The sequence below is a fragment of the Oryzias melastigma genome, linkage group LG18, assembly GCF_002922805.2.
Source record: "Oryzias melastigma strain HK-1 linkage group LG18, ASM292280v2, whole genome shotgun sequence".
Classification (NCBI taxonomy): domain Eukaryota; kingdom Metazoa; phylum Chordata; class Actinopteri; order Beloniformes; family Adrianichthyidae; genus Oryzias; species Oryzias melastigma.
Window position 1 is genome coordinate 17,061,414 of NC_050529.1, and position 25,711 is coordinate 17,087,124.

A 25,711-nucleotide genomic window follows, 5' to 3' on the forward strand; every position below is an offset into this window, starting at 1 on the left:
AAGTGCCTTTATAATCTGGTGCTCTTTATAATTTGGAGCAAGTTATGGTTTTATTTGTGTTCCAGAAACTTACTCTGACAAGTGAAGGAGACATAACCTACTTTCAAGCAGAAAATAAAAACACTCTGACCTCTGACATGTCAAGTACATTTGTGTTAAAATTAGTTTTATTACACTGCCATTAGTTTATTGCCCTGTCTTATAAAAAATATTTTGTTTGCCAATGAATATGGGTAATAATAAAAGCCATTTGCCATTCAACCTACATGTAAAACTTTGCTCCATCAGATAACAGGATAAGCAAACATTGTACGATTGTAAAGCTTTCATCTGTTACCATTTAATTGGCCTATATATGTGATTTCTCTCTCTTTATTACTTTTTTTAATGCAAAGGTTTCTGCAAGAGAAACATTGTAACAATTAACTTTGACGTATTACAGCCAGAATATAAAGTATTGTTTTTCAAAGCATTGTTTATTAGCCTATTTGTAATGATATTTTGCCAGTGGAGGTGATGTTTAGGGTTCCTTAATCCCAGCGGATTTAGAAGCACACACACACTAGAAAGGACACTCACACAGTTGGGAAAAATGTTTAAAAAGCTTTTTTTCTTTCATTTTCACTATTTATTAGATATAGCATGCAGCAAATTAATATAGGAAATGAAGATCATCCATCATCTGAAGCTTGGAAAAAAAAGGTCATATAAAGGATGAGCTCTGGGGAAATTTTCATTTCAAAGGAAACATATTTGCTCAGTGAAGCACAGAATGATTTATTCTCTTGTCTGAGAAAAAAGGACATTTTCTAAACCATTCAGTGAATTCCAATCTTTTCAGATAAATTACAAATGAATTTATCAAAGAGAACCGAGAGAAAAAACATCTGAAAGCAAACGTAGCTTTTTAGTCAGAGATGATGCAAGAAAAGAGGAGCCCACTGCAACAAATGAAAGCAAGGTGCACCTCTTTGATCTGGTTCCCCGGACTGAACCCAACCGTGATAACATGATAAGAAAAGAGGTTTTCCTGTCTGTGGAACCACCATTTCCCGCCATCACTCTCTTAATCATTTCCTCCCACTCAGTCTGTCGCCTTCTTTTTATCCTTTCTGTAAGTCTTTAGAGGGTCTTTGGGAAGATGAATGTGATAAAAAAGTGTCTATGAGCCAGAAAATCCCTGACAGACAAAGGCCAGACAAGAACATTTTTTAGTCCTTGATTTAAATCTACTGTCTGCTCAGGTATGTGGACACTCTGTATAGCACCTCATAAACCTCACAAGGTATTAATTAGAACACCAATGTGTTTATTCAACATGTTTCCATCTTTTTTTTTCTTCTTTGAAGTTTAAGGAAGTGAAAATGTCACTAAGCACCAATAGAAAAGACATATTTTAACAGAGTTGGAATGAATCATTTTCCTTTCTACCTTAAAGTCAGTAACTTTAGGTGGTAAAAAGTTTTGAAGTCAAGTATCCAAATGTTTTAGTCAGATGTTCTTTATCTTCTGCTTGTCTGCACTGTTACAAACTGTCCCCTATGGCTTCTCCCTACCACGACACTTGGCCCTCCAAACAGAGAGTTATGGGAAAATAGTGTCTTCCAATCTGGATGTCATTCTCTCATTCCATGACGTCATCAATAGTCGCCGGTTGCAACGTTAGCGCATAGCTGCCAGTACTCAGAAATACATAACAACATCGGTTTTATAAATTTAAAACCGTTGTGCTAAAACAAAAAGTTTTTACTAACATTTACATGTAAACTTCTGTGCGTCAGAGCGCACCCAAGTGAAGAAGTACACTTCTCCCCGACAGCGCAACGCGGTTCACTCGTGCAGAGGGCTATGCGTACCTCCACGGCGAGGGTTAACCCTTAAAAGAACTATTTTGGTCAACCCTACCCCTTCAAATGCCCCTACAATTGAAGAAGAAGCTGAAGGGGTAGAAGAAGAATTCTGATACAGCATTTCATTGAAATTTCAGTGAAATTTAAAAAATAATAATCCAGACACGACTTCGACTTCAACTGCCACTTCAAATTAAGGGGAAGGGAGCAGGGAATAACTCGGATTGGGCCTTAGACTCCACACCAGTAATATATAATTTTTTTTTTTAATTATTTTGTTATTCACTATTATTTTACCACACATGTACCTCCAGCTCTGATCAGGTTCAGTGAAAGTATCCTTTTGTTTTTTAACTATATTTGTCAGTTTAACGTTTACACTTAGATTTACTGAAAAAATGCAAACATTTGTAAGATATTTAAAAGATTAGCTCCAAAAGAATGTTTGAACACAGTAGCAAGATATTTAAATAATGTTTTCTTGACTTTGTTTAGTTGTGAATAAGTGTGGATATGGGGTTATAAGCAGGCACCTTTTTTACTAAAAAATGCACGATAGATAAGACCTGCTGCTGAAAGCAACGTCATGATTATTTACATGCATGTGAGAGGGAAATTGTTGAAGTTTGTGTTAAAAGAGGGATACTTCTAAACTTGGAGGTTGGTGTCTTAGCTTTAAAGACTTTATACACCCCATTGACACTTTTAACCTTAAGAGAAGTTCAAGCTGACAGAAGGATTGAGGGTCAGTGGCCATAGCGGAGTGTTTTTTCATTTTTAACTAAATGTTTTTAGAAATCAGTTTTTCCTTTAAACTCCTGAAAAGATTTTTCCATCACTTCACAGTTTGACTAAAACAACAAATCGTTTAAACATAGGTTGTCTGCTTACTGGACTTTTTTGTCGGTTTTGTCCTCACAGTCTTGAAAGTTTCACCTCAAATTTGTTTTTGTGGCATAACTGGACTCAGAAGACCTTTCTCTTGGCAATTTAAGTGTCTTAGCAGAGCTGGTTTTGAGAAAAAAATCTTTATGGGCTTTCTTTGACCCTGTAAAATTGTATTTTTTGATCAGGGAATTTTAAGATCTAACCATTGAAACACAAAGTGGCAATGAAAATCTCTTTTTTATGTGCTTGAGTTCATCAAGAAACTTGTGTATTCTCTGGTGGAGTATGTCTTGTTTTGATGGATTGTACGCTTTGAGTCAGACAATTTGTTGGTACTTTTGTCCTCCTGGTCAAAACTTGGTCACCCAGTGTTTGTTTTCAATATTAATCAACCTGACGTGCAGTAGTTCTCAAAACTAAAATGATTGTTTGAGGAAACAAAGCTTAGATGTTTAAAAATGTTTGCTTTCTTGATTGTATTTTATTGCAGGTATATTTGTGGTGTAAATAAGCTATTGTTTTAAAGTTCTACAGTTCAAATGAGTTTGCATCAAGAACCACACATAGAAAAACAGCACTGTTTAATCTAGAAACTGTTGTTATAAGTCAGAGGTGTTCAATTCTTCCTTTGCCTCAGCGCAGAAGTGGCAGTTTATGCATAATCTATACTGACAAACAAGGAGTAAGATCTGTTTTCACATTAACATATCTAGTACATTTATAAAAAGTATTTTCAGAAAAACCACTGCAGACACAAAAGACAACATCATGGGTAAAAAGCCTATTCATTTGTGGATGGAGAAGCTCCCCATTGTATATGACAGAGAATTCAAATTTGTAGGTAAATCACTTAAACGAAATAGTGAAATGAATCATTCACCCATTTTAAAGGACAGTTGGAAACTCACAATTCTGACTGTTGAAGTTGTTTTTCCCAAATACCACACAGGTGTGCCACTTCCTAAATATTTAATATTCCCTTGGGACACAGATTATCCCACAGGATTGGTGACTATTTCAAAAGTGGGACAAGCAGCTGTGAATGCAACTCCAGCTAATACGAATCTTACATAGTGGTACATATTTTACCAGAGATACCACGACTTAACCTCAGCCAGGCCTTTGGGTGAAATTGCTGGTTGAGGTTCTGTAAATTGAGCTGATCGGGCACATTAAATATATGTTGGGACCTCCCTTCTCTTAATTCATCTAAGATGCACTGCAAGATTGTGAGACCATAACATCACCAAGCCCACCGACATGTGGGCTGGGTTGTGGTTTGAGGTGGAGGTGTTGGTGGTCCAATCTCAGCCGTTGAACCCAGCTTATGAGCCATGGAATGTTGTTTCAGTGGTGGTGAAGGGCTCAGTCTCATGCAGGAGGTTAAAAGACACCAGACACCAGGGTTCAGTGCAACACAAAGCTCTCTAGTAGCCTTTTAAACACAAGAATTTTCTCAACCCGTCTGCAGGCAAGGCCATATAGTATCTCTATCAATAAACTGAATGATAGTTTTATTGCTTCTGTGTGGGTTGTTTGAATATTCATCACCTAATTCCTCATTCTGCTAAAAATGTTTAGACACGTTTTGCAATTGCAGTGAAGCACGGGAAACAGAACGGGTGGAGTGGTCTACTCGATCTGAATCGCAGCGGAACAAGATGTCATACAATGTTTGATTGACTTGTGAGAACTTAGAAGAAACCAAGTGGCAAAGGTGGAAAGAGTATTAAGCAATTGCACTTAAGTAAATCTACTGTTACACCCTAAAACTACTCCATGTACTGAGTATCTAGTTACTTTTCAGGAATTTAACATTTCTGGAGTTAAAAGGCAAGTTTTCAAAAAATCTCTTGCAAATTTAAAAATTTTTGTTATTAATTCTTTTTTCAGTTTAGTTTTGTAACATAAGTTTTTGTCTTGGTGCAGAAAATTAAGTTTAATGTTGTAATTTACCAATGGCACTCTCACCCTTAAAAACATTTTTGGAGATTCTACTCGCCAAAGTAGTTGTTATATCTTAATGAAACAAAGTAGATCCTTGTATTTGCTATATACTCATTTTTTTGGACAATAACATGAAATATCAATAAACTGAGTGAGAATTGACAGTCTTTCTGTATACATAAAATGCACTGCATTATAGAGGGGATTAAGCAAAACAATCATATAATGTGATTTGGCTACACTACCCAGAATGCCTATAGAGAGGCCAAGAGTAAGGAAATTGGTCAGAGGAGTTGATGGGAAGTTTTTCTGAACTCTTTGCTTCTTATTTTCTGTAATAACGAGCCTTTGCAGGGTGGCATGAGAGACAAGTCAAACTTAATTGACAATTACTCAACAATTGTTGAATTGCAACACATAAAATACAAACCATTCTATTCTGATTCATCCACTTGCTGACAAATAGATCCGTTAACGTCTTCGTCTGAGCTGGCATTTGGCTCACAACTGTCCAGCTGGATAGCTCTGATGATATTACTGGCCATTTTGGTTGCACTGCTAATGTTAGTTTGATGTTGTGAGTGGCTGTTAGCTAGTGGGAGAAAGTATAAAGAAAGGGATGATGGGAAATTACTCTACACCACCCACAACTCAGATTTCTGTGGAACTCCTGGCGCTCTGTAGAAACTATGTCCTAAAAAAAAAAAACTTTTTTTTTATATTGGCAAAAAAAAAACAAAAAAAAAAACAGAGATAATCATAATTAAAAGACCACTGGCGACGCTTTTACAGTAAATCAAAAGATGATTGAAGTTCATCCTCGGTCTACAGCCATGACATGAAAGTGAACAGTTTTTGGTTGCAGAATGGAACCTTTTTTTAAGAGTTTGACATGCTGTCATGTCCTCATTGCGCTGGGAAAAAGTCTTACAATCAAAACTTATGGTTAACTGTAAGTGTTGTCCTTAGAGAACTAAAAAGAAAGCTTGGTTTTATTGCTTAAAAATAAATTCACATTCTGCCTATAAGTTCAGTTTGACAGAAACCCAAACATGAGGATTGAAAGTTCACAGAATTTCTTAGTTTAGTCAGCGTCGAGTTACACATTTATTTATTTGTTTATTGACATTATATGTCACGTTGTCTCATATTCAGCTGTCATCTTTGATGTACTCTTTGTGTCTTATTTTGTGTGTACCATGGTTATGTGTACAAGCATCATCAGAATTCTTCAAGGGCAGGGATTTACTTTGGCATCTTGACATTAAAACCCACCGAAAGCATCATAAATTGGCACCTGAAAAACCCAAAACTATTTCAGACACCCAGTAGTGGCAAAGTAAATAACGTTTTTATGAGCTAAGGCGTGTAGGTCTATTAGTAAACCACTTGCTATGTTGAGGTCGAGGTTTGAAAGTGCCAGATTCCATTTGGTTGTTTTCTTTGGTGAAGGAGCATGTGTTTGTGTGTCTGTCTGTGTTTGTGTGAAAGCTGAGAATGAACGCTTCGTTTATTCGCAACAACTCATCCAAACTTCACTCCAATATGTTTTCTTCACACATTTGATTAAAGTTTAGGGACTTAAGCACATGCAGAGTGGCTCAGCTTTACCTCTGTTCATAGTACCGCATGTGCCAGGAAATTTGACATAGTAATCGATGGTAATTCCTCAGGCACTTAAAACCACATTTTTTTCACCAAGCTAGTAAGTGTTTCCATTGTACTAATCCCTGTTAACTTATACAATACCATTGCAGGAACACCCACACAAAGTTTAACTACCCAACAGACCTTCCAGCCTGTGCTTACTTGTTAATTTATGAGCCTAAGTGTAATTTATTGCACCGGCAAGAGCGGAGTCCAGAACAAACAAGAGAATCAATAATTCGAAACCTTTCTGTAAACAAGTGCTACATCCCCTCTTGTCTAAACTCTGCTTACAATTAAGAAGAAATCCCCAACTACTGCCAATGCCAAGATAAATACTCCCACCAGCACTAAACGCACACACACAAGGGAAAAATATGAATTAAAGTAGAAAATAATATGAGGAATAAAGCTGCCATAAACCATGGTCAACATAAGACAGGAAAGTGCTGCATGTGTCTGCACCATGTGGTCTGAGCTAACTAGGAATTTAGACATATTTCATGGATGCTTTGAGCCAGTAACTGTCCATCAAATGATTCCTTCTACATAAGCACTTTCACCACGCCAGACTGGAGTCGAGAAGAGCGTCATGCTTCACCACACTCCTGCTTTGGTTTACTTCAAAATCAAAGTTCAGCCTTTAGTGATGATGTGGTATCTGTGTTCAAGTAGTGAAGCACTGATCTCACACTTTTAATGGAGGGAACTCTTGGGGTTTCTCCCACTCCTCAGGATGTTTTTGCTGCACAACACGAATAGAACTACATAAAAGAGAAATTATTATTTATCTTTTGAAATTAGCCTTCAGTTAACAAGGACAGTCCTATTGAGATTACTAATCTTTTTCAATCAGTAGAAAGCATTAAAAGCAGACTCTCCAGGAATTTCTGATGTTGCAATCACAACTATTAGAGCAAATTTGAGCAAATTTGTGGAACACCCTGCAACTTTACATTTTCACAGCAACTTTAACCAATCACCCAAAATATATATTGAAAAACATTGCAACTTTTGTCGCAACTTTTCACAAAAGTTTCCACAACATCAAGGGTTTTAGGCTGCAACAGTCATAAATACCTGCCCTGAAATCCTGGAGTGTTTGTAAAAGACAATACAATTCAGACTTTTTGAAGTTCCACTCTGATCATCTTTTGATCAGAAATTTAAAAAATAAAATAAAATAAGAAAAAACCTTGTCATTTTCTAGGACAGTTTCTCCAGAGCGCCAGGAGTTCATTAGAAATTCGCCTCTTCCTTCCCCTCCTTGCTATTTAGTGGAGCAGTGAGCTTTTGGTCCACCCACTATAAGTAACAAATAAGCTCTTTGTCAAACAACATTTTTTAATCTCCTCCTGATTTACCACAATTTGAATCATAATAATAATAAAAAACTCAGAAATGCAATTTAGAGCTTAATTTTCTCCAAATATGTCCCCCATCATCAGAAAAATGCCACATAAAAATATTAAAAACACCAAAAACAAAATTTTTATTGGAGTTGGCCTTTAAAGTATTTACAAGTTACAAATATAATTTCTTCACTTTTGAGCAAAAGTTCCAACTAGCCTATTCAAAACATTTTTTTTTTAATTTTCTGTTTTTTTTTTTTTTTATAAATTATTACAGGTTGCGGGGGCAATTTACCACAAGGGGGCCTAAACCAGGGTCTCATTGTGCCGGCCCCAAGCTGGGTGAATACAGAGGATTGTGTCTGGAAGGGCATCCGACGTAAAATCTTTGCCAAACTAAATATGCAAATCAGACCTATGATGAAACTGATTCAATGCGGCAACACCTGAAGACAGAAAAGCGGAAAGGAAAAGAAGATTCTAGGTTGTGGGGGGCGGAGCACCAACATTCGACATTAACTACTTTTGCGCAAACACTCAGTACGTCAATATTAGTGATTCTTGAGAACATAAAGAGTACCGTCCATTTGCTCTCGGTTTAAATTTAAGTTTGAAGTTTTCCGAGTCACCATGACATGAATCAAGTTGATCCTGAGCCCAGGAGGATTTGAGCTGAAAGTTCACATTGGGGAGGGATAACATTAAGAAATGCAGATGTTATTTTAGCTGCACAAACCAATGTTGAAGTACTGCTAGAACGGACATTTGCCAAGTTTTTTTGTAATGTCATCTCTTTGAAACAATAAAAATGTGTTTCTTTATCAGTTCACTATGGTAAAAAGAATGAAATAAGCCATTTGGTTTGAATTTGTTGATCAAAGCAAGGCTGAATAGATCTAACAGTGATGAGATGAGATGTAGAAACTGTGCAAATTAACATAAACATCAACTTAATGAAAATAAAATTAACAAAAACAATAAAAACAAACATATAACGCTAATTTTTGTCTGTACACATGAAATAACATTAATGTGCATACAATAAAACAAAAAACTGAAAGGAGTAAAAAGCAGATACTTCAGTTAAGTTATACTGTTCATGTTTTACTTCTTCCACTTATAGCGGTCTGTTAGACTGATTTAATGACTTTAAACCATTCAATCTACCCAGCTGTCCTCATCCAATTCCCCATGCGGCTAAGTGTGAAAAGTTCACAGTCACAGCTTTATCTGAGCGTCTCATTTTGCCGCTCAAGGGATGGGGATACTCACAAGATAATTGAATGAGCTTCTCATTTGCCAGCTAAGATAGCCTTTAGCCTTGGCATCACATTGTGGAATTTGCTTATCTCTTTCTCTCTGTGTTCCTGCCTGTCTTGCTGCTCCTTGTTGAGTTGTTGAATGTGATTAATAGTGTTGTGACAAAAGCAGCCAAGGTAACACACACAGCTGTCCAGCTCTCTGTTTTTGCAGCTAATTGGCTGTCTACACTCTCTGTACTCCCAACCTTTGTAGACGATTTCACTTCATGGCTTTTATTAAAAACATATTGCACAAGGGAGTATTGGCAAACTTTATAAACTATTAGGCAGTAGTTGGTATTTTGAAGGTTTCCAAATTGAAATGCTTTATTAGAGGGACTTCTTTCTAAGAAAAGTTTTCTGTTCCCAAAATTGGGCCAAACACACTGCAGGCGGATTAACTTGTTGCTTTAGTGACTTCAGTGAAATCTCCTGTGGTTTGAGGAATCTTCATTTTAGGTAAGATGATTGATGAGCAACCATTTATTAAAGCTAACTTGATATTAACTATTTTTTTGTTGCTCCAAAAGCTTTTTTGTAAATCCCATGACGTAAGCTCATTTTTTTTTTTACTTATGTCAAACTGCCTTGATATGTTGTCAATAGAAAACCCTATGACTAAATCAGTTTTTTTATTTTCTGCACTAAAAAGAGCTCTTAAAAGACTTAATATTTTCAAAAACTGACAGTGCGCCCTATAAACGGAGTGCTTTATATAATGCTTATATATGGGTTAAATCTGGTTGTAGTGATGTCAAAGTGATCGAACTGTGTTTGTTTTTATGTTACTAACAAGTTTGGGAGTTACCGCAGTCACAATAACACTTGCTTTAGTGGTATCAGTCGATTTTTTTTTTTTTTTACATGTTGCAACCGAGGAGTTACAGGTATTGTGATAACTAATGTGTGTCACAAACAAGTTATAAAATCACTGTGAATGAAGCTAATAAAGTCTGACTGACAGACTTATCTCTGACTATTTTGTCTCTCTTAGGCCGAATCCAAATTCTTCCCCCACCCCTACGGCTTCTCCTGAGTCCCTACTCCTACAATATCTTAACTCTCCGTATGGAGAGTTATGAAAATAGTGTCTTCAATTTTTTTTTTTTTTTTTAAATGGTGTCTTGAATTTTGGACGTTACTCCCACTCAATGATGTCATCAAAAGTCGCTGGTCAGCTACCTTTTCTGTTTCACCCCTAAAACAAGAAAAAATGGAAAATACGTTTTTCTTCCACATTAATCAAATACATTTAAAAATCTTAACAGGGTCATTTTTGCTTTCTTGTTCCAAACCCACACGAGGAGCACACACAAAAAAACCCAGCTGGGATTCGAACCATGGCCTTCTAACCACTATACCAGTGTGCAGCCCCACAGCACATGTTACTAATTGAAATCTGGAGACAAAAGAACTACAAATATTGAATCTTGTTTTTGCCCCCCACTTCCTCTCTGGAAATACATCTAGTATTGTACACTAAGAGGCACCTCTTCCACAGATTGACCCCCTTTCTAAACTCTGATCCTAGTGAATTGATCAACCAATCCTTTCATAATGTAGATACATATTTATATTTATATATATATATATATATATATATATATATTTAGCCACTGTAAATAAAAAAAAATGAAATTATAAATAGAAAATTAGTGTTTTTATACAATAGCACATAAAAAAATAAAGTTATTTTACTATTTCCTAATAATCAGAAAATTAGTGATATTGATTTAAAGGGGGGATTTCACCTTTATGTGTTTTTTAAAATGTAAACACAAAGAAACAATATATATATACTTAATGAAGGAACATAAAATTGTGTGTGGCACAGAGTAAATTTAAATTCAAGACAGAAATGGAAACATTTTAAGCCACTTGTATGACTTATACCAGCTGGGAGACCTCTTCTGTCTGGAAACTAACCTGCTTACCATCACTGCGTCAGTCTCATACATGCTGAACAAAGTAAAAGCATGGAAAGTTTTGTGGTTCACGCAGGTGATTTACTTAAATTTTCTCAGTGTGATTGAACTGATATGGCAAGGGAGCGGGATGGAAAGAAACAGAATCAAAGCTCAAAGCAGAACGTTCCCTCTTTTAATCTATAAAAGGGAAATGCATGCACTTCTCATGCTTCATTTCTCAAATAACATTGTTAAAAGTGGAGTGTTTTTGCTCTAAAGTCTCATATCAGATCTTAAAAAATGGGTATGTTTGAGTCATGCGTTTAAAAAGGGAAGAACTTTTTCTTGGAATGAAATGTGGCAAGTCATCCAGGAAGCAAATGACCCTCGAAAGTGACCTTGATTATCTTAAATATCTAAAGAATGTGTCCCCAAGACGTTGCTCAATACCACAAAAGCTTAGTCATGTGTCCACAGTGCGTGTATGTGTGTGTGTTCTGCTGGGCCCCTGCAGAATTGTTGTTGTTTTTTTTACCACCCAAGCCAAGAGCAGATAGCCTGTCAAAACAAGCGGTCGAACTTCCGACCGATGAGGACTGAGCCTTCCAAACGGATGCAGTTGGATTGCTTCTTTTTTTTTTATCCCAGTGGAATGCCTGTAAATAAAGCTTTTGTTTTTGCTAAGTGGATATCAGGGAGCTAAACGGCCGTTTACGGTTATAACACGCAGACTTAAATTTCCACAGAACATTTATTTTAATTTCCAGATGATGCAGGTTTGGAGGCACATCAATGTTGACTTTTTTCCCCATTTCTTTATTTCTGTAAATGAAAGTGCAAATAAAATATATCATAGACGAGATTTATTCAAAGACATATGGAGTTTCTCTTAGATCAAAGTTAGAGGAACAGCTGATAGGAGGACTTCAGATGATGTGTGGTCTGCACTCAGCCTGCAGGATCACTGCCATGCATGGAGAAACATTTGATTAACAGCTGGAGCACCTGGTGTAATTATGAGCTCATCAAGGTGTGTGGAAAGAATCTAATTTCTTTTGCCAAACCCAATGAGATGCAGTCTTTTCAAGTCCTTATGACACAAACATCTGTTTGGAGTTGGTCCTAGGAAGAAACCAGCTTTTTTCATTAGACTTTATGGACTAGATTTTAACAAACAGATGAAACAGGATCCGCTGATATGAAAGCAAACACTGAAATACTGCACTGATGCATTTACCAGAGTGCATGACCTTAACTTTAGGATTGTGGCTTTGACTTTGAAACTGTTTATCTCCTGATTAATGACTAGGTCTTGCATTATAAAGTACTGTAAAAGTATTTAAATAATTAAACATTTCTCACAAACTTAACATAGAACACTAAGGTAATTGGAATGCATACACTATTGGATACTTTATAATTGTAGAAGTATCTCTCTTCTCTTTAAATCTAAGTTCATACTTGGACTGGAACAAATCTTTTTTAAGGATTATCCCCGTATTAAAAAAAACAAACATTATAAACATGTTTACATCTGTGGATAAAAAATGTAAACTTCACAAAGTCTATTTTAGGGGTGTAACGATGAATCGACTTAATCGATTAATAGATTTTTATACATTTTTATCCAAGCAGATCGATCTGTCTGAGGCTTATCATGAATCTAATCGACCAATACTTTTATAATTGTTTTAAAATTAAATAAATCAATTATATCAATATTGGAAAATACTCTTTAAATTGAGGTACTGTAGGTTTATTATACTATCATGGAAAAACAACTAAGTACCATCACAGCAGATAACACACATGTGATGGCACAAAAACTTGATCAACCATCATTATAATCTAGTGTGTGGAAACACTTTGAATTTAGCAAAGACATGTAACCATACAGAATGGTAGAATGTTCTAATAATGTTTTGTTTCTAATATTTTGATGTGTGAAAAAAACATGGGCTGTATGAAACTAAAATGTGCATGGATTTGCCATTAATTTTTGTTCCTGATTGTTCATAATTGTATCACTTCTGGTGTCATCCTACATTCAAATTTACTAATATTTTTTATGTTGTCACAGGATTTACAGTCTTCTTGTTAATCTTCTATAAAATGCTATTTATTTGTTTGTCTTTCCATTTTCTTTAAAGTTAAAACCTAGTTGACTTTCTCTCTTTCTGATCAGAATCATCTGAAGGTATGATTAGTTTCAAAAGTGCATTCCCAGCTTTATTTCCTCTGCTGTTGAGCTGCTGCTTATATATAAACGACAGTTTTCCCTGCTGGGAGCTGTCGGTTTGTTGGGCTTCCTTTTGTGTGGCATCAGTGATAAGTAGCACGCTGGGAGTTACTCTAAGAGGGCAATGCCTTCCCACACACTGGCTCCAGCGGTTCCCTTTATGTTAATACAGTGACCTAAAATATGAGAGGGCTATTCGGGAAGCTGTTATTAGTGGGTATGCATGCGTATGCTCCGTTTGAAGGTACCTCTGCCATGTCAGTCTACTAACAAAAAGTACCTCACCGTGTCCCAGCATTCATAACTAGATATATCATATTATATATCACTATATGGAGGGGGAAAAAGTGAGTTTTATTTTCAATGTGTAGCCCTTACACACAGATTCAAACAGCTGGTATTTAGATTTAAAGAGGAGGACCGGGGAGAAGGACTGGTGTTCTGACAGCTGGGAGTAGGCGTAGCCAGCCTCCCCAAACTGAGAACCTGGACAGACGGCTCCCTAGAACCCTAAATACATTAAAAAATATATGTCCCTCATCTTTTCCTCCTCCGTTCCTCTTTCCTTATCTCCATCCTCTCCTTACGGGTTTTGTAGTCAAATGTTGTCTTTTACAAGCTGTAGACGTTTAGCCAATTAAGCAATAAAGCCTTTGTGTTTGTCTCCCTTTTTCAGTCACACCCTTGCATGTCTCCTCTCTCTTCTAAAAATTCTGAGCTATGATGTCCTACTTGGGCTAGGATTTAAAGAAAAGCTCCACCCGAAAAAACAATACCTCTGTTTCTACTTTATTCTTTATGATGCTTTATGACTTTTTTTTCCCCATTAAGGAAATTTCTGTCCTACAGACACGATCTTGGCCCCTTGTTGCTCGCTGTCTTTCATTTTGTTTTCTTCCTCAGCTCCATCTACTTCTAAACGTTGCTTCAAAATGTCATCCCATCAAAAACATTGTTTCAGCAAACTTTTTCGCCTTGGCTTTTGCTTTCCAGCGAGCAAATTGTTCTTTTGAGGGTTTGGATTGTAAATACTTGCTAAAGTTAGTTTAACTGAAGTCGGTCTCTGAGGCAGACGCAGCAGCTTGGTCTGCGTGCCTCGTGTTCTTTGGATTTAGGCCATTTGCAAGCAGCTGCATAGTCTGTCGAAAAAATAATTATAAATTGTAAAAATGTTTGCCTTTCTTCTCCATTTTTTTTACCATCCTGTCTTGCTTCTGTGAGGTTTGAGGAACCCTGTAACAGAGGGTTATTTGGAATGGTTCTGCATGATGCTCTCTGTCATTTATTTTACTTTTGGGAAAAGAAAACCTGTTATTTATGTGTGCAGGCCAGAGTTTATTATTAAAAAAGCTTTAAGAAATTCTTATACTGGTAGCAAAAAATCAAAAACGAATGCAGAAGTTTAATTCTCTGGGAAACCTGATTTTGCAGGGTTTTTGCAGTTTTTAACGTTGATTATTTGTCTCTTTGTGTTATTTAAAATCCCACTCCGATCATCTTTTTAACTATTTTGTTACTAGTGGTCTTCAATTAAGATAATGGTGCTTTTACCCAAATGGAAAAACTTGTGTTGTAATAGTATAGCAATACTACACTAAGTACTGTATAATACTACTGTATATTTCCTCGATACAAGGAGAGTCTCAATGTCGTATAATAGAGATAATATAAAAAAATACACATGATAACATAAATGCAATTTTAGGTTTACTTTTATCTATATTTGACCTCCATCATTAGAAAAATGCTACAAGAACATGTTAAAAACATTGTTTTAATTGGAGTGGGTCCTTTAAGATAAATATAATGGATGCTAAAATATTAATACTACTTCTTCACTATGTTGCTCTGATTCATGTAGCTTGTCAATAAAGTTGTCACAAAATGCCTTCCTGGCTTTGTGAAGAAGCAAAAATCCTCAAGTTTCAACTTTATAACCTTAAAATAATGTGCAGACTCAGGATAAATGAGGAGTCTAATTTATGTCCTTAAATGCAACATTTTTTGTATAAACTTTAAATGTGAAATAAACTAAATAGACAACTTGAGCGACACAAGGACTAAAAAGAAAGTTCAAACTTTTAGAGACCCCCTCTGATGAAAATTGTGTCTTTGGTGTTTTTTATCATGTTCTTGTGGCATTTTTCTGATAATGTTGAACATTTTGAGTATTTATTTATTCAAATTGTTCTGAAAAAGGAGCAGAAAAAGGGTTTATTTGCTGAGTAGAAAATACTCTGGGTTAGCCACAAGCTCCTTACATCCACCTCAGACAAATAGATCCATGAACGTCTTTATTTTTCCTCGTTTGAGCTGACTAAAAAAACTGTACGGCTGAATAGCTCCAATATTCTTCACCATTTTTGTTGCACCAGTTATGTTAGGTTGGGGGTGTAAGGGGCTGTAAGTTAGCGGGAGAAACTGTAAACAGATGGATGACGGAATGAGTGGATGGGTTTGCCTCGTACCAACAGTCCCACCCACAAGTCTGAGGTCATTTTCAAATGAGCTACTGCTCTGCAGAAACTAAGTCCTAGAAAATGACAGCTTTTTTCATAAAAAAACAAACAAAAAAAAAAAAAACGGCACAATCATAATTAAAAAACCATTGGGAATGCTTTAAAAATAGATAAAAAGATGATCAGAATGGTTTTCCATCAGAAAGATTTTTATTTTGATTCCAATGTCAACCAAAAAGATTTAAGAATAAGAGAAAATAGGAAGTGAAATAGAACACAGAAAATGTAAAAAATGTTGAAGCAGTGGAAGCAGAAAAACACCATAAATATTATTTAGAGTATTACAATGAACCGCATTTGCTAAATACTGCTAAAGAACTTCCACTAATATTAAGAAAAGTGACAATAACTCAAATATACAGACATTTTTTATGAGAACTTTGCTTAAATTGCTAATAAAAGTTCTATTTCTTTAACAGCAAATTCTTCGTCACTCCCGTCGGAATGCCACCAAGGCGATATTCCTCATAACCGACGGTTACTCTAACGGAGGAGACCCACGGCCGGTGGCGGCGGCTCTGAGAGAGCGAGGTGTGGAGATCTTCACTTTGGGGATCTGGCAGGGCAACATTAAAGAGCTTCACGACATGGCGTCACAACCCAAGGACCAGCATTGCTACCTGGTGCACAACTTTGCTGAGTTTGAAGCCCTGGCTCGTCACGCTCTGCACGAAGGTAAAACCACCAAAAAAAATCTCTTTTGTTTCTAAATGTAGTATTTGTGTATTATAGCTTTTGAAGCCAGAATTTTAGCCATCCAGGATGATACAAAAAATGGTACAAGAAATGTTTGCCTGATGGATGTCTCCACAGGAGACTTTTGGATGACCTGTATCTGCCATTCAAACAAAGTAACTGGGAAATATTCCCAGAACTTCCAAAATAACTTTAAGCTTTAACTTAATAATTCTGTGAGTACCCTTCTGTTTTTCAGGGTCTCCAAGCAACCTAATTCTGCCTTTCCTGTCGCAGTCATACCTAGATTAACAAGATATATCTCATGATGCTGAGACAGGAAAATATGAGAGAACATTTAGTAGTCAGGATAACTAAACTGCGTAATTTTAAAAAAAAAGACAGATATTCGGTAAGAGTAATGTATTTTGAAAGCACAAGAAAAGCAGCCACAACTCAGTAAAATGCTGAATTTGAAGACTTTCTGCCAGACTTTTGAATAATGTGGCCACTTCTCTCTAAAGGTTAATGAGACTTTTGTAGTGTTAGGCTAAGACCCAACTTAGATATGACAACCTGCCAAAAGGCAGAGGGACAAAATGTTGTCATTTTGGATCGAGTCCTGAAAAAATCTGGGGTTACTGATTATCTGTAATTACATTTAGCATCTGTTTTTGACCTGAATATTTGATTTTTCAATATTTCCAGAATTTTAGAAACAGTTCAAATAGACCTCTGTGATAACTCTTTTTCTTTTTAACTTTCATGCTAAAATTTGAGGATAAATGTGAGCTGATGAACAACACGCATTATCATTCTCACTGTGATGTATCTGTAAACTGATCTCGGAATGATGTTATATTCCCACGAGTTGCACCTTTCCCAAAGAGTCTCTTCATTCTGAGACCAAAACAAACACGATCCATCTCCTTCTGTCTCCGTTCTGCTGATTGATTGCTAGCATGCGGTCACATCAATGACAGAAGAAACTGACTGCAGCACGTTCTTGTCTTCTGCAAGCATGTTTATAGTGGAAAAAAGAAGAAGGTACAGAACTGATATAAGGAGATTGTAGATATTTAACCTCTTCTTCAGCCTCAAATGAATAAACAAAAGTGAACTTATCTTCACAGCTGAAAGGGAAGTGAATAAGGAAGATAAGACTTATAAAATCACTGTAAATTCAGTTGTTTTGCCCTGTCATCCTAAGCTACAAAAATATATTGATGTTCACTTCAAATATATATTTAAAAAAGAATCACTAACTTTTGTTTAGACAGCATGCTGGATGGTGGAATTGGACCTTTGCGAGCCCTACAATATAGCATTATCCTAAAGTGATAAACTTTTGGTACTTTTAAGATCAACAAAGATTACAATACCTTAAAAAAAGGTCTTTCTAATTTGTCAATTAAGACTTTGCATCTGAGTAAATACACAATACTGCTCTAAAAAACATTGGATCTCTTTCACAAATGTTTTCATAGGAACATATTTACTTTTGTTTCTAACAAACATACTAATAGAAATATACAGTGTGTTCACGACTTCCTAGTAATAAGCAGAAGTGATGTGTCCTAGGTTCAAAAGCGTGTTCTTATTGTTTTTAATTAGTGTCAGACCATGATTGACGCATGCCCTCCTACTTGTATGGGGGTCTGTGGCATCCTGTACAGAAAATGACATCAAGCTGTCATGAGACTCTGTAAAATAAGAAATATTCAATATTTCAGACTTTATAGTTCCATAAAATAAAAAAAAACAAATCACATAAAAATTATGTAAATGTAAAAAGTGCAATTTAGTTTATGTGCTGATGAAAGACAAACAGGCATAGAAAAACACTATTATGTTAATTCATAAACATTATAAAAATAGACTTTTCAACTGTTGAGGAACTCAGAAACTATACAAAAAAATTCTTCAGAACTGGTCAAAAAATGGGTACGGAATGGCAAACTTGCACTCGTCCATCTGGGATACTTTAACAGTACCCTGAAGGCATCATTAAAAGTAACCTGTAACCTGCAAAAAATAAAAATAATAATAAAAAGGTACCTGCAACTTTTTCATCCTAAACCTGGTGTAGTTTATCCAAAGGGGAGCTTTGTCTTATCGTATTTACACACATGTTTACATTCCAGCATATTTGTCCTAATCGTACAGTTTAAAACATTAGACATTGTGAAAAGGTGGCTCAATTGCTCAAGCTTTCTAACTATGTTGATCCCCTTTAAGACAAAAAGCTATCTCTTTATTCTAACAATGATAATCACACTTTTTCCATATCTAATTCATTGTCAGAATTTAGATAAGATCAAGAAGAGTCTTAAATTCTGCCACTAATAGTGGAATTTGATGGCCAGGTCAATAGCATACATTAAAAGTGAATAATATAAATTTTTTAAGTACATTTTGACCTTCTCTATTGACAAAATCCCACCTTGATCCACATAATAAAATGTCATAAACACATGAAATTACAGTTTTAAAAAGTAGTCTCTAAAAAAATCGTTCTGTGCATTATGCCAATATATAAAAGTGTGAATGTGTAAAATTACATTATAAAGAGTTAATTTTTTTCTTTAAAATATCATTTTAATGTTTTTTGACAAACGTTTTGTAGGAACATGTTATGAATAAGGCAACTGATTCTGTTATCTTTTAGATTCTTGTTCACTGTTCCTCACACAACTTTACAGTTCAGGGGAAATTCAAATAAAACCATGCTTTTAAAAACCTTTTAGCCTCCTTACAAATCCAAATGTATATTTTGAATTATTTTTGTTGAAATAGATAAAAGTGGAATGTTGGTGTTTTTTCTGTCTTTGAAGTCTTATTACTCCCATGGTAGAAGCTTAATCTACAACAATATGTCTTAAATTCTTACATTTTAATCCTGTTACAGTCCAGTTGTTGCTTAAAAGGAAGCGTTTTTCCTTTGATGTTGACAACGCACAACTGCTGTTTTTGTAGAAACAAAAGCTATAATTTACTATTGTACAAAAACATCCTTTTCTGCAGAAACGGTAGAAAGGACAAAGAAAAAAACTCCCATCCCATACTATCAGGTTACCATCTGTCACTGCTCTGAAGCAGATGTTCATGTTTAAAACATGAACTATAATGACTAATGACACTTTGTCCATAACATGATTGTTGTTACAGGTTTTTTCCGTCTGCATTTCCACCTCTGAACGATCCTGTCAGTAACAGGCGTTTTTGAACCTTGGAATTTGTGCTGAGAATCTCCACATTAAGCACAAACTGAGTTATGTTTGACTCCTAAAGTAGTGTCATGTACGAGCAACATCAAATATCCGATCTGGCACAACCTGACCTTCCTATAAACGTGTCTGTCTCCTATGTTCAGATCTGCCTACAGGTAGCTACATCCAGGATGAAAAGTCACGCTGCTCCTCTCTTTGTGAGGCGGGTAAGGACTGCTGCGATGTGATGGCGAGCTGTAAGTGCGGCATGCACACCGGACAGTATGACTGCGTCTGTGAGAAGGGATACTACGGCAAAGGACTGCAGCACGAATGTACAGGTAGGAGCCTACGATCATTTGAAAATACAGTTTATTATAATCAGGATTAAAAAAGGAAATTAACTTAAAAAAATAGAAAAAAACGTAGTTAATGTAACACTTAACGTCTGTACACTGAGTGTACAGAATAGAGATAATCAACGAAAAAAACAGAACTTACGCATGTGTTGAATAATAAAAACCACTGGATAAAAGTCAGTACACCAGAGCAACAAGTGAAAGTGACTCTCCAAGCGCGAGCCAAAGGAAAGGTCATCAGGGTCGTTATGCCAAAACACACAGCTCTCTAAATCTCGTCAGATGCTGTCGAGACTGGAGCCCTGCTTTCCTTATTAATCTTCCTTGATGGCTTAATTAATAGCAGAGCATGAATGAGGAAGGAAAGACACAGTGAGGAGCTTAAACCACATCTCAGCAAAGCTTCCCCTCTCTGTTTCTTTTATTAAGTTTGGGTTGTTTTTGTTGTTGATTTTCTAGAATTGATTTTCTCATGTTACAGTCCCAATAAACACCCACATTTATTATAAAACACATCTATAAATGCTGTAATAGGGCTGCAGTTTTTTTTCTTAAGTACTAGTGGCTCCAAAGCATATTTTCAAAGAGGAGGAGAATGTAATGAAGACTAAAGCGCGGCAGTTGTCAAAAAAAAATCCAACGTCTCTGTTTAATTTTTGTTGCTTTAACCCTAATAGAATTGGCTGAGCTGAAGGTGTTGCATGACTTATGGGTACACCATCTGCGTCAGTCATGCCAAGTCTCTTGTGTGGTAGACACAACGAAAAACCACAGAATTTCTGCTGGAGTTTGACATTTCTGTGGCTTTTTTTTTCCTGGTTAGTGTGGCCTCAGGTGGGTTTGGTGTCTAGACAATATTTGCAGGAGTTTAGAGCTTTGCTCTTTTAGTGCGACCCATCTGAAAATAATACAAAACTTTAGGGCTCGTCAGTGCATCGTTATTATCGTTGGCTGAAGAACTCTATTGGAAACACTATCTGAGTCCCTAGAGAGCACAGCAGGGCTGTTTATGAATCTGTCGACATCCAAGGGAAACAGCCTCTTCCACAAAAACCTGACAGGAATCCCAGCAGATAGAGGTGGAGGATGATCCCAGTTCCTGCATAGTTTGTCTTATTTTAGCCACCCCAACTGGACGTGGTTTTATCTTTCTGATTAGGCCTCCGTGTCTGTATCACAGGGGATCAGCCTAGGAATTCAGAGGAAAAAAAAAATACTGTTAGAAGGGGTGCAGAAGGATAACATGTTTTCTTCCTGTCACACATTCTAGCTTATCAGCCTCTTCTGCAGCTTAAGAGAATGACAGGAGCTCTGGTTTATGTTAGTGTGGTGTCAGCAGAGGCTTTGTGCGCTCTGGACAACCCCGCTGTTGATGAAGCAGAGGAGATGGAGAATAGAGGAGATGAAAGTGTGATATAATGAACAAAATAAAGACTTGAAGGAAAGAAGACCATATTTCTTGCAGGCTCAATAGCTGATGTGTGTTTTTCAAGAAAATGCCAATCTTTTGATATTAGAGTCAAATGTCACCATAGCTGTGGTTCTGTTTATTACTGCCAGGAACTAACTGATCATCACAACGAAAACAGCTTTGAACACATACTAGAAGGGGTAACATACCACTAATTTTAATTTACTCTAAATGTAAAACACTTTATCAAAGCTTTGAAACTGGGATGTTTCGTTTTTGACGTAGGCCTAACACAGCAGCTCCATCTGTAGAAAGACTGGATTTACTGTCAGATCTGGACATTTAGGATTATTATAGAGCTGGCACCTCACAATGAAACTCTTGTAAAAGCAAAGCAAAAGATTGATAATAAATTGTATAGGTTCTACTTTTTAAAAGTGCAAATTTACTCTTTTAAATTCTATTTTTTTTAGGACTGCTGGAAATGTTAAGCACAAATGAACCATTGCTATTTTGGTTTCTGATTTATTATTTGTATTTATATGTATTGAAGTGAGATTTTCTTTTTTAAATTTACTCCTTTTATTGCTAAATGAGCCTTTTGGTCCAGTTTCCCACTCACCAAAACCCATCGAAAGCCACTGTATAGCACAAAATAGGACTTTATTCATATTTTTGTTGTCATTAAGCAATTCATTTATGAAATGTGGCTTTTAAATAGTTATAACAAATGAACTATAAGTGTTGTATTTTTGTTTATTTAGATTTACTTGCACTCTTATTGTAAGAACTTTTAAAACATTTGGTAGAAATACGAGTTTTAACTGTTTTGTCTAATAATAAGCCACTTGGAGAATAGATAAAACCCTTCGCCATCATTTACCAATGGTAAAGCTTTCAAGGCCTCTTTGTGTATTGTAGTGTCAGCTTTGGTTAAAAAAATTCAAAAATTGCTGCAAAACATTTTTTTTTTTTGCTACTGATATTGTGTAACCTTATGTTTATTATATGAGGTAAAAAATTGTATTTGTTCCTTAAGAAACCACATGGAAGCAACACGTTTTGGCCTTATGTGAATGGACTTAACAGTTTGTTTTTCAAGACAGAAGACTTCTTTTTGTATCTGATATGTAAACATTTGTGGTCTTAAAGTGGCTGATCAACGACCTCTGAGAGGGAAAGTTCTGAGGTAGACTTTAATCACACAGTTTTAGACATTAACAATGACCTAAAAGTATGGGAATACGATACATTTGGAATGATGTCCTTTTTTTTCCTGATTAGGGGATGTAGGGAAAAATTGATTCTGTGATTTGTCGCTATATTTCATTCGGCGACACTTGTATTGATTTAAAATGTTGACAAGATGATATTCATCCTGCCATGCTGCTTCATCACACTGAAATGTTTTGGCGTTTTTTCCCCTTATTTCTAAAGCACCAGTTCAAGAATAGTTCAGGCTTCTGAACCGTCTAAAAGATACATTTAGCAGTGTTGGAAATAAACAGCACTTTAGTTCCTCAATCGTACTTTTAGATCCTTATTGGTTAAAGCACATTAATTATATATATATACATTTTCTTATTCTAAAAAAAATATTTTGTCATATAAATCAGACTATATTGATTGTCCCCTTTAAAAATAAATATTTCTTAATTTAGACACTGTGAATTTTCGTGGGTACAAGCAACTTTTAGCCAATATGTGATACAGTTGCAGTGCTTAATGCAACTTTATCACTCTTTAAGAAAGAAAGCATGATAAATGCTATATATATATATATATATTGTAAAGTATTTTCTCCCAACACTTGAATGTTACTATACTGAGTGTATTTGGGCCAGTATTGATAATTACCTTAACAGACATTTAAAAAAAACTTTATTAGAAGATTTTCTTTCTGAATGCATGGCTTATTATTTTAAAATACATTGAAACTCACAAAAAATAATCTCCTTCGTCTTTTTTTTGTTTTACTTTTGTGTGCTTCATTTTTCTGTCACTTCCACATCATTTTAAATGGATCAAAATGCCCCCAGTGGAATCAGTGGTTCAATGATTATATGCTTTATGGCAAGTCCATCATGTTGGTTAACTCTTCTTCTTTGGATTTTGTTCATCGACTCTCTTTAGTGCTCTTTTGTTTTCAAGTACTTTCTTGCACTTCATGATGTACATTCAGATGTTTCTGGCTTTTATGTTGACTCAGTATTGAGGATGTGATGATGAGGAACTCACACAAAGTCAGGGATTGAAGGGTGATGATGGAGGAAGTTCAGCTGCTGGCAGCTTTGTGGAAAATAACCATTTATCTCATTCTGGCTTATGTAATAACACCCTTTGTAGATTCATAAAATGTCTCCAAACATCTGTGTTTGTTTCAACAAAAGGTTTTAAACACACTGCAGTTTTTTTCTGTTTTTTTTCTATCTTGGAGCACAGTAAAACACAAAAAAAAATCAAAAAGTTGATTACTTTTAATATTTTATCATCATTTTTCACTGTTTCTGGAGGGAAGAGGTCATTCTGTGGCCTTTAGTCTCAGCATGTTTCTGAACACTGACATATGTAACGCACGCCAGACCAGAGAACAGCCTGTGTTTTTACAGTTGTTCAGTGGTTTTTGCTTTTTTCTTACCATAAAACCGAGTGCTCCTACAGCCTGTAATAAGCAAGCTGGGACAGTCCTGCTGACCCTGGGAACCAATAAGATGTGCCTTAACAATTGCTGTGTAGCACCATGCTGTAAGAACATTTCTAAAGTCACTGGCATGTTTCTGAACTTTTGCAGATATCTCTACATTGGTGCATTTTTTTTCTTACATTTCTTTGATTTGTGGAGGTCTACTCCCCCCCCATAAACTGCTGTATATCAGCCAGATCTTCACACTATTACTTTTCACTCCATAATCCACCTGGGCTGCAAATCAGACTTCAGTGAGTCTCCATTTATTTTCTTGTGACATCTACCGGAATGGGAATCTCCCATTTGTCTTGTTTCACAACACCTACAATTCAAGCTGAAGTATGTTGTGGTTGTATTGTTTTTAACAGACTTAATCCTCGTCTGTGTCATTTTCTCACAACAGAACAAACTATCATATTATAGCAAAATCTTGGAATAATGAGCAGAAGCTTTCTTTAGTTTTTTTTTTGTTTTTATTGCTTACATTTTGTTTTTTTTAAGAGCTGTGTAGCTATAATCAGAGACAAAGCATCAGCACTTTTTACCCTTTAGTTTTTATGTCGTTCAACTTTTGACTTTGTTTAGGTGATTGAAGACCTTTAGATTGTGTAACATGATTACCCTCCAGATCCATGTTTGCTCTCCTAGATGAAGGTTTTAATGGAGGCTATATTAGGACAGTAATAAGGCCTGTGTGGTCTTTTAGTTTTACTGTTGCTCGTCAACATTTGCATCTAAAATCTTTTATCTTAGTCGAAGTCGTTATCTGCATGTTGATCTCCACATGTGGAGCTTCTCTTGGTGGTTTATTTGAACGTAGTGTCTACACATGTTCTGAACAAATGTTTAGACAGACTCTGTTTATTTGAAATGTCACATTTACATTCAGGTCCAGATCCCTCATATGGCTGCCAGCATTCTGTGTGAAGGAAAATATGCCTTCATTGAGTAGCATATATGTTATATACAGTATATATATATATATATATATATATATCAAGTTTTACTTTCATTTTGGGTGTCTCAAGTGGAATTTAGAAGTTATTTTTGCCTGGAAATGCAACTTTTTTATGGAGTGAGAAATACATCCAATTAAATTTTAAAATTTTACCTTTTTTGAGACTTTGGATTCTAAAATATTTTACTAAGCATAAATATATAGTAGATGTTAGCGTACAGTACTATTAATATCTTCACGATGGACTTTTACTGTCAGCTCCTTCGCTTTAACCCGTTAGATTTATTTATAAATGTACGTGAACAAGTGCCTCCAAAGCACTACATTTAGTAGTAATAGCAATTATTCTGTTTTTTTAAATCAGCTGAAAAAAAGGTAAGCTAGTGCAAAATTTAAAGAAAAAAATTGTTGTTGCCCAGTCGATAATATGAGGATTTTCACACAAATGCAAGGGAAATATCTTTTTTTTTTTGGAACTTGAAGAGAAAAAAAAAACGGATTATATTTTGTATTTAAACTTAAAGCCCACAATTGCTCTGAAACTGATAAAACTTTTAGAGATTCACCCTAACACTTCAAAACTGTGTCAGGATTTAGTTGGATATTTCTATCAACATTGCAAAGTTTGTGGGAAACAGAAAGGTTAGAAAAGTCACAAGTTAAACACTTTCAAACTGTGAAAAAGAAAGTCTCAATTGTCAGATTTTTAAGATATCCCTCTGTACTATAAAACATCAATGATTTATGTTGCAAATCGCATGTG

General features: G+C 35.7%; 1 protein-coding gene across 4 annotated transcripts in view; it reads left to right on the forward strand.

The window, feature by feature from the left end:
• svep1 (sushi, von Willebrand factor type A, EGF and pentraxin domain containing 1) overlaps positions 1-25,711 on the forward strand; it is an 82,518-nt gene that overhangs the window by 13,300 nt on the left and 43,507 nt on the right. For all 4 annotated transcript variants that reach the window (XM_024287532.1, XM_024287531.2, XM_024287533.2 and 1 more), the window contains 2 exons: positions 16,070-16,325; positions 19,699-19,875. In XM_024287532.1, coding sequence (XP_024143300.1) covers positions 16,070-16,325; positions 19,699-19,875 — 433 coding nt within the window. The remainder of the gene's footprint in view (positions 1-16,069; positions 16,326-19,698; positions 19,876-25,711) is intronic.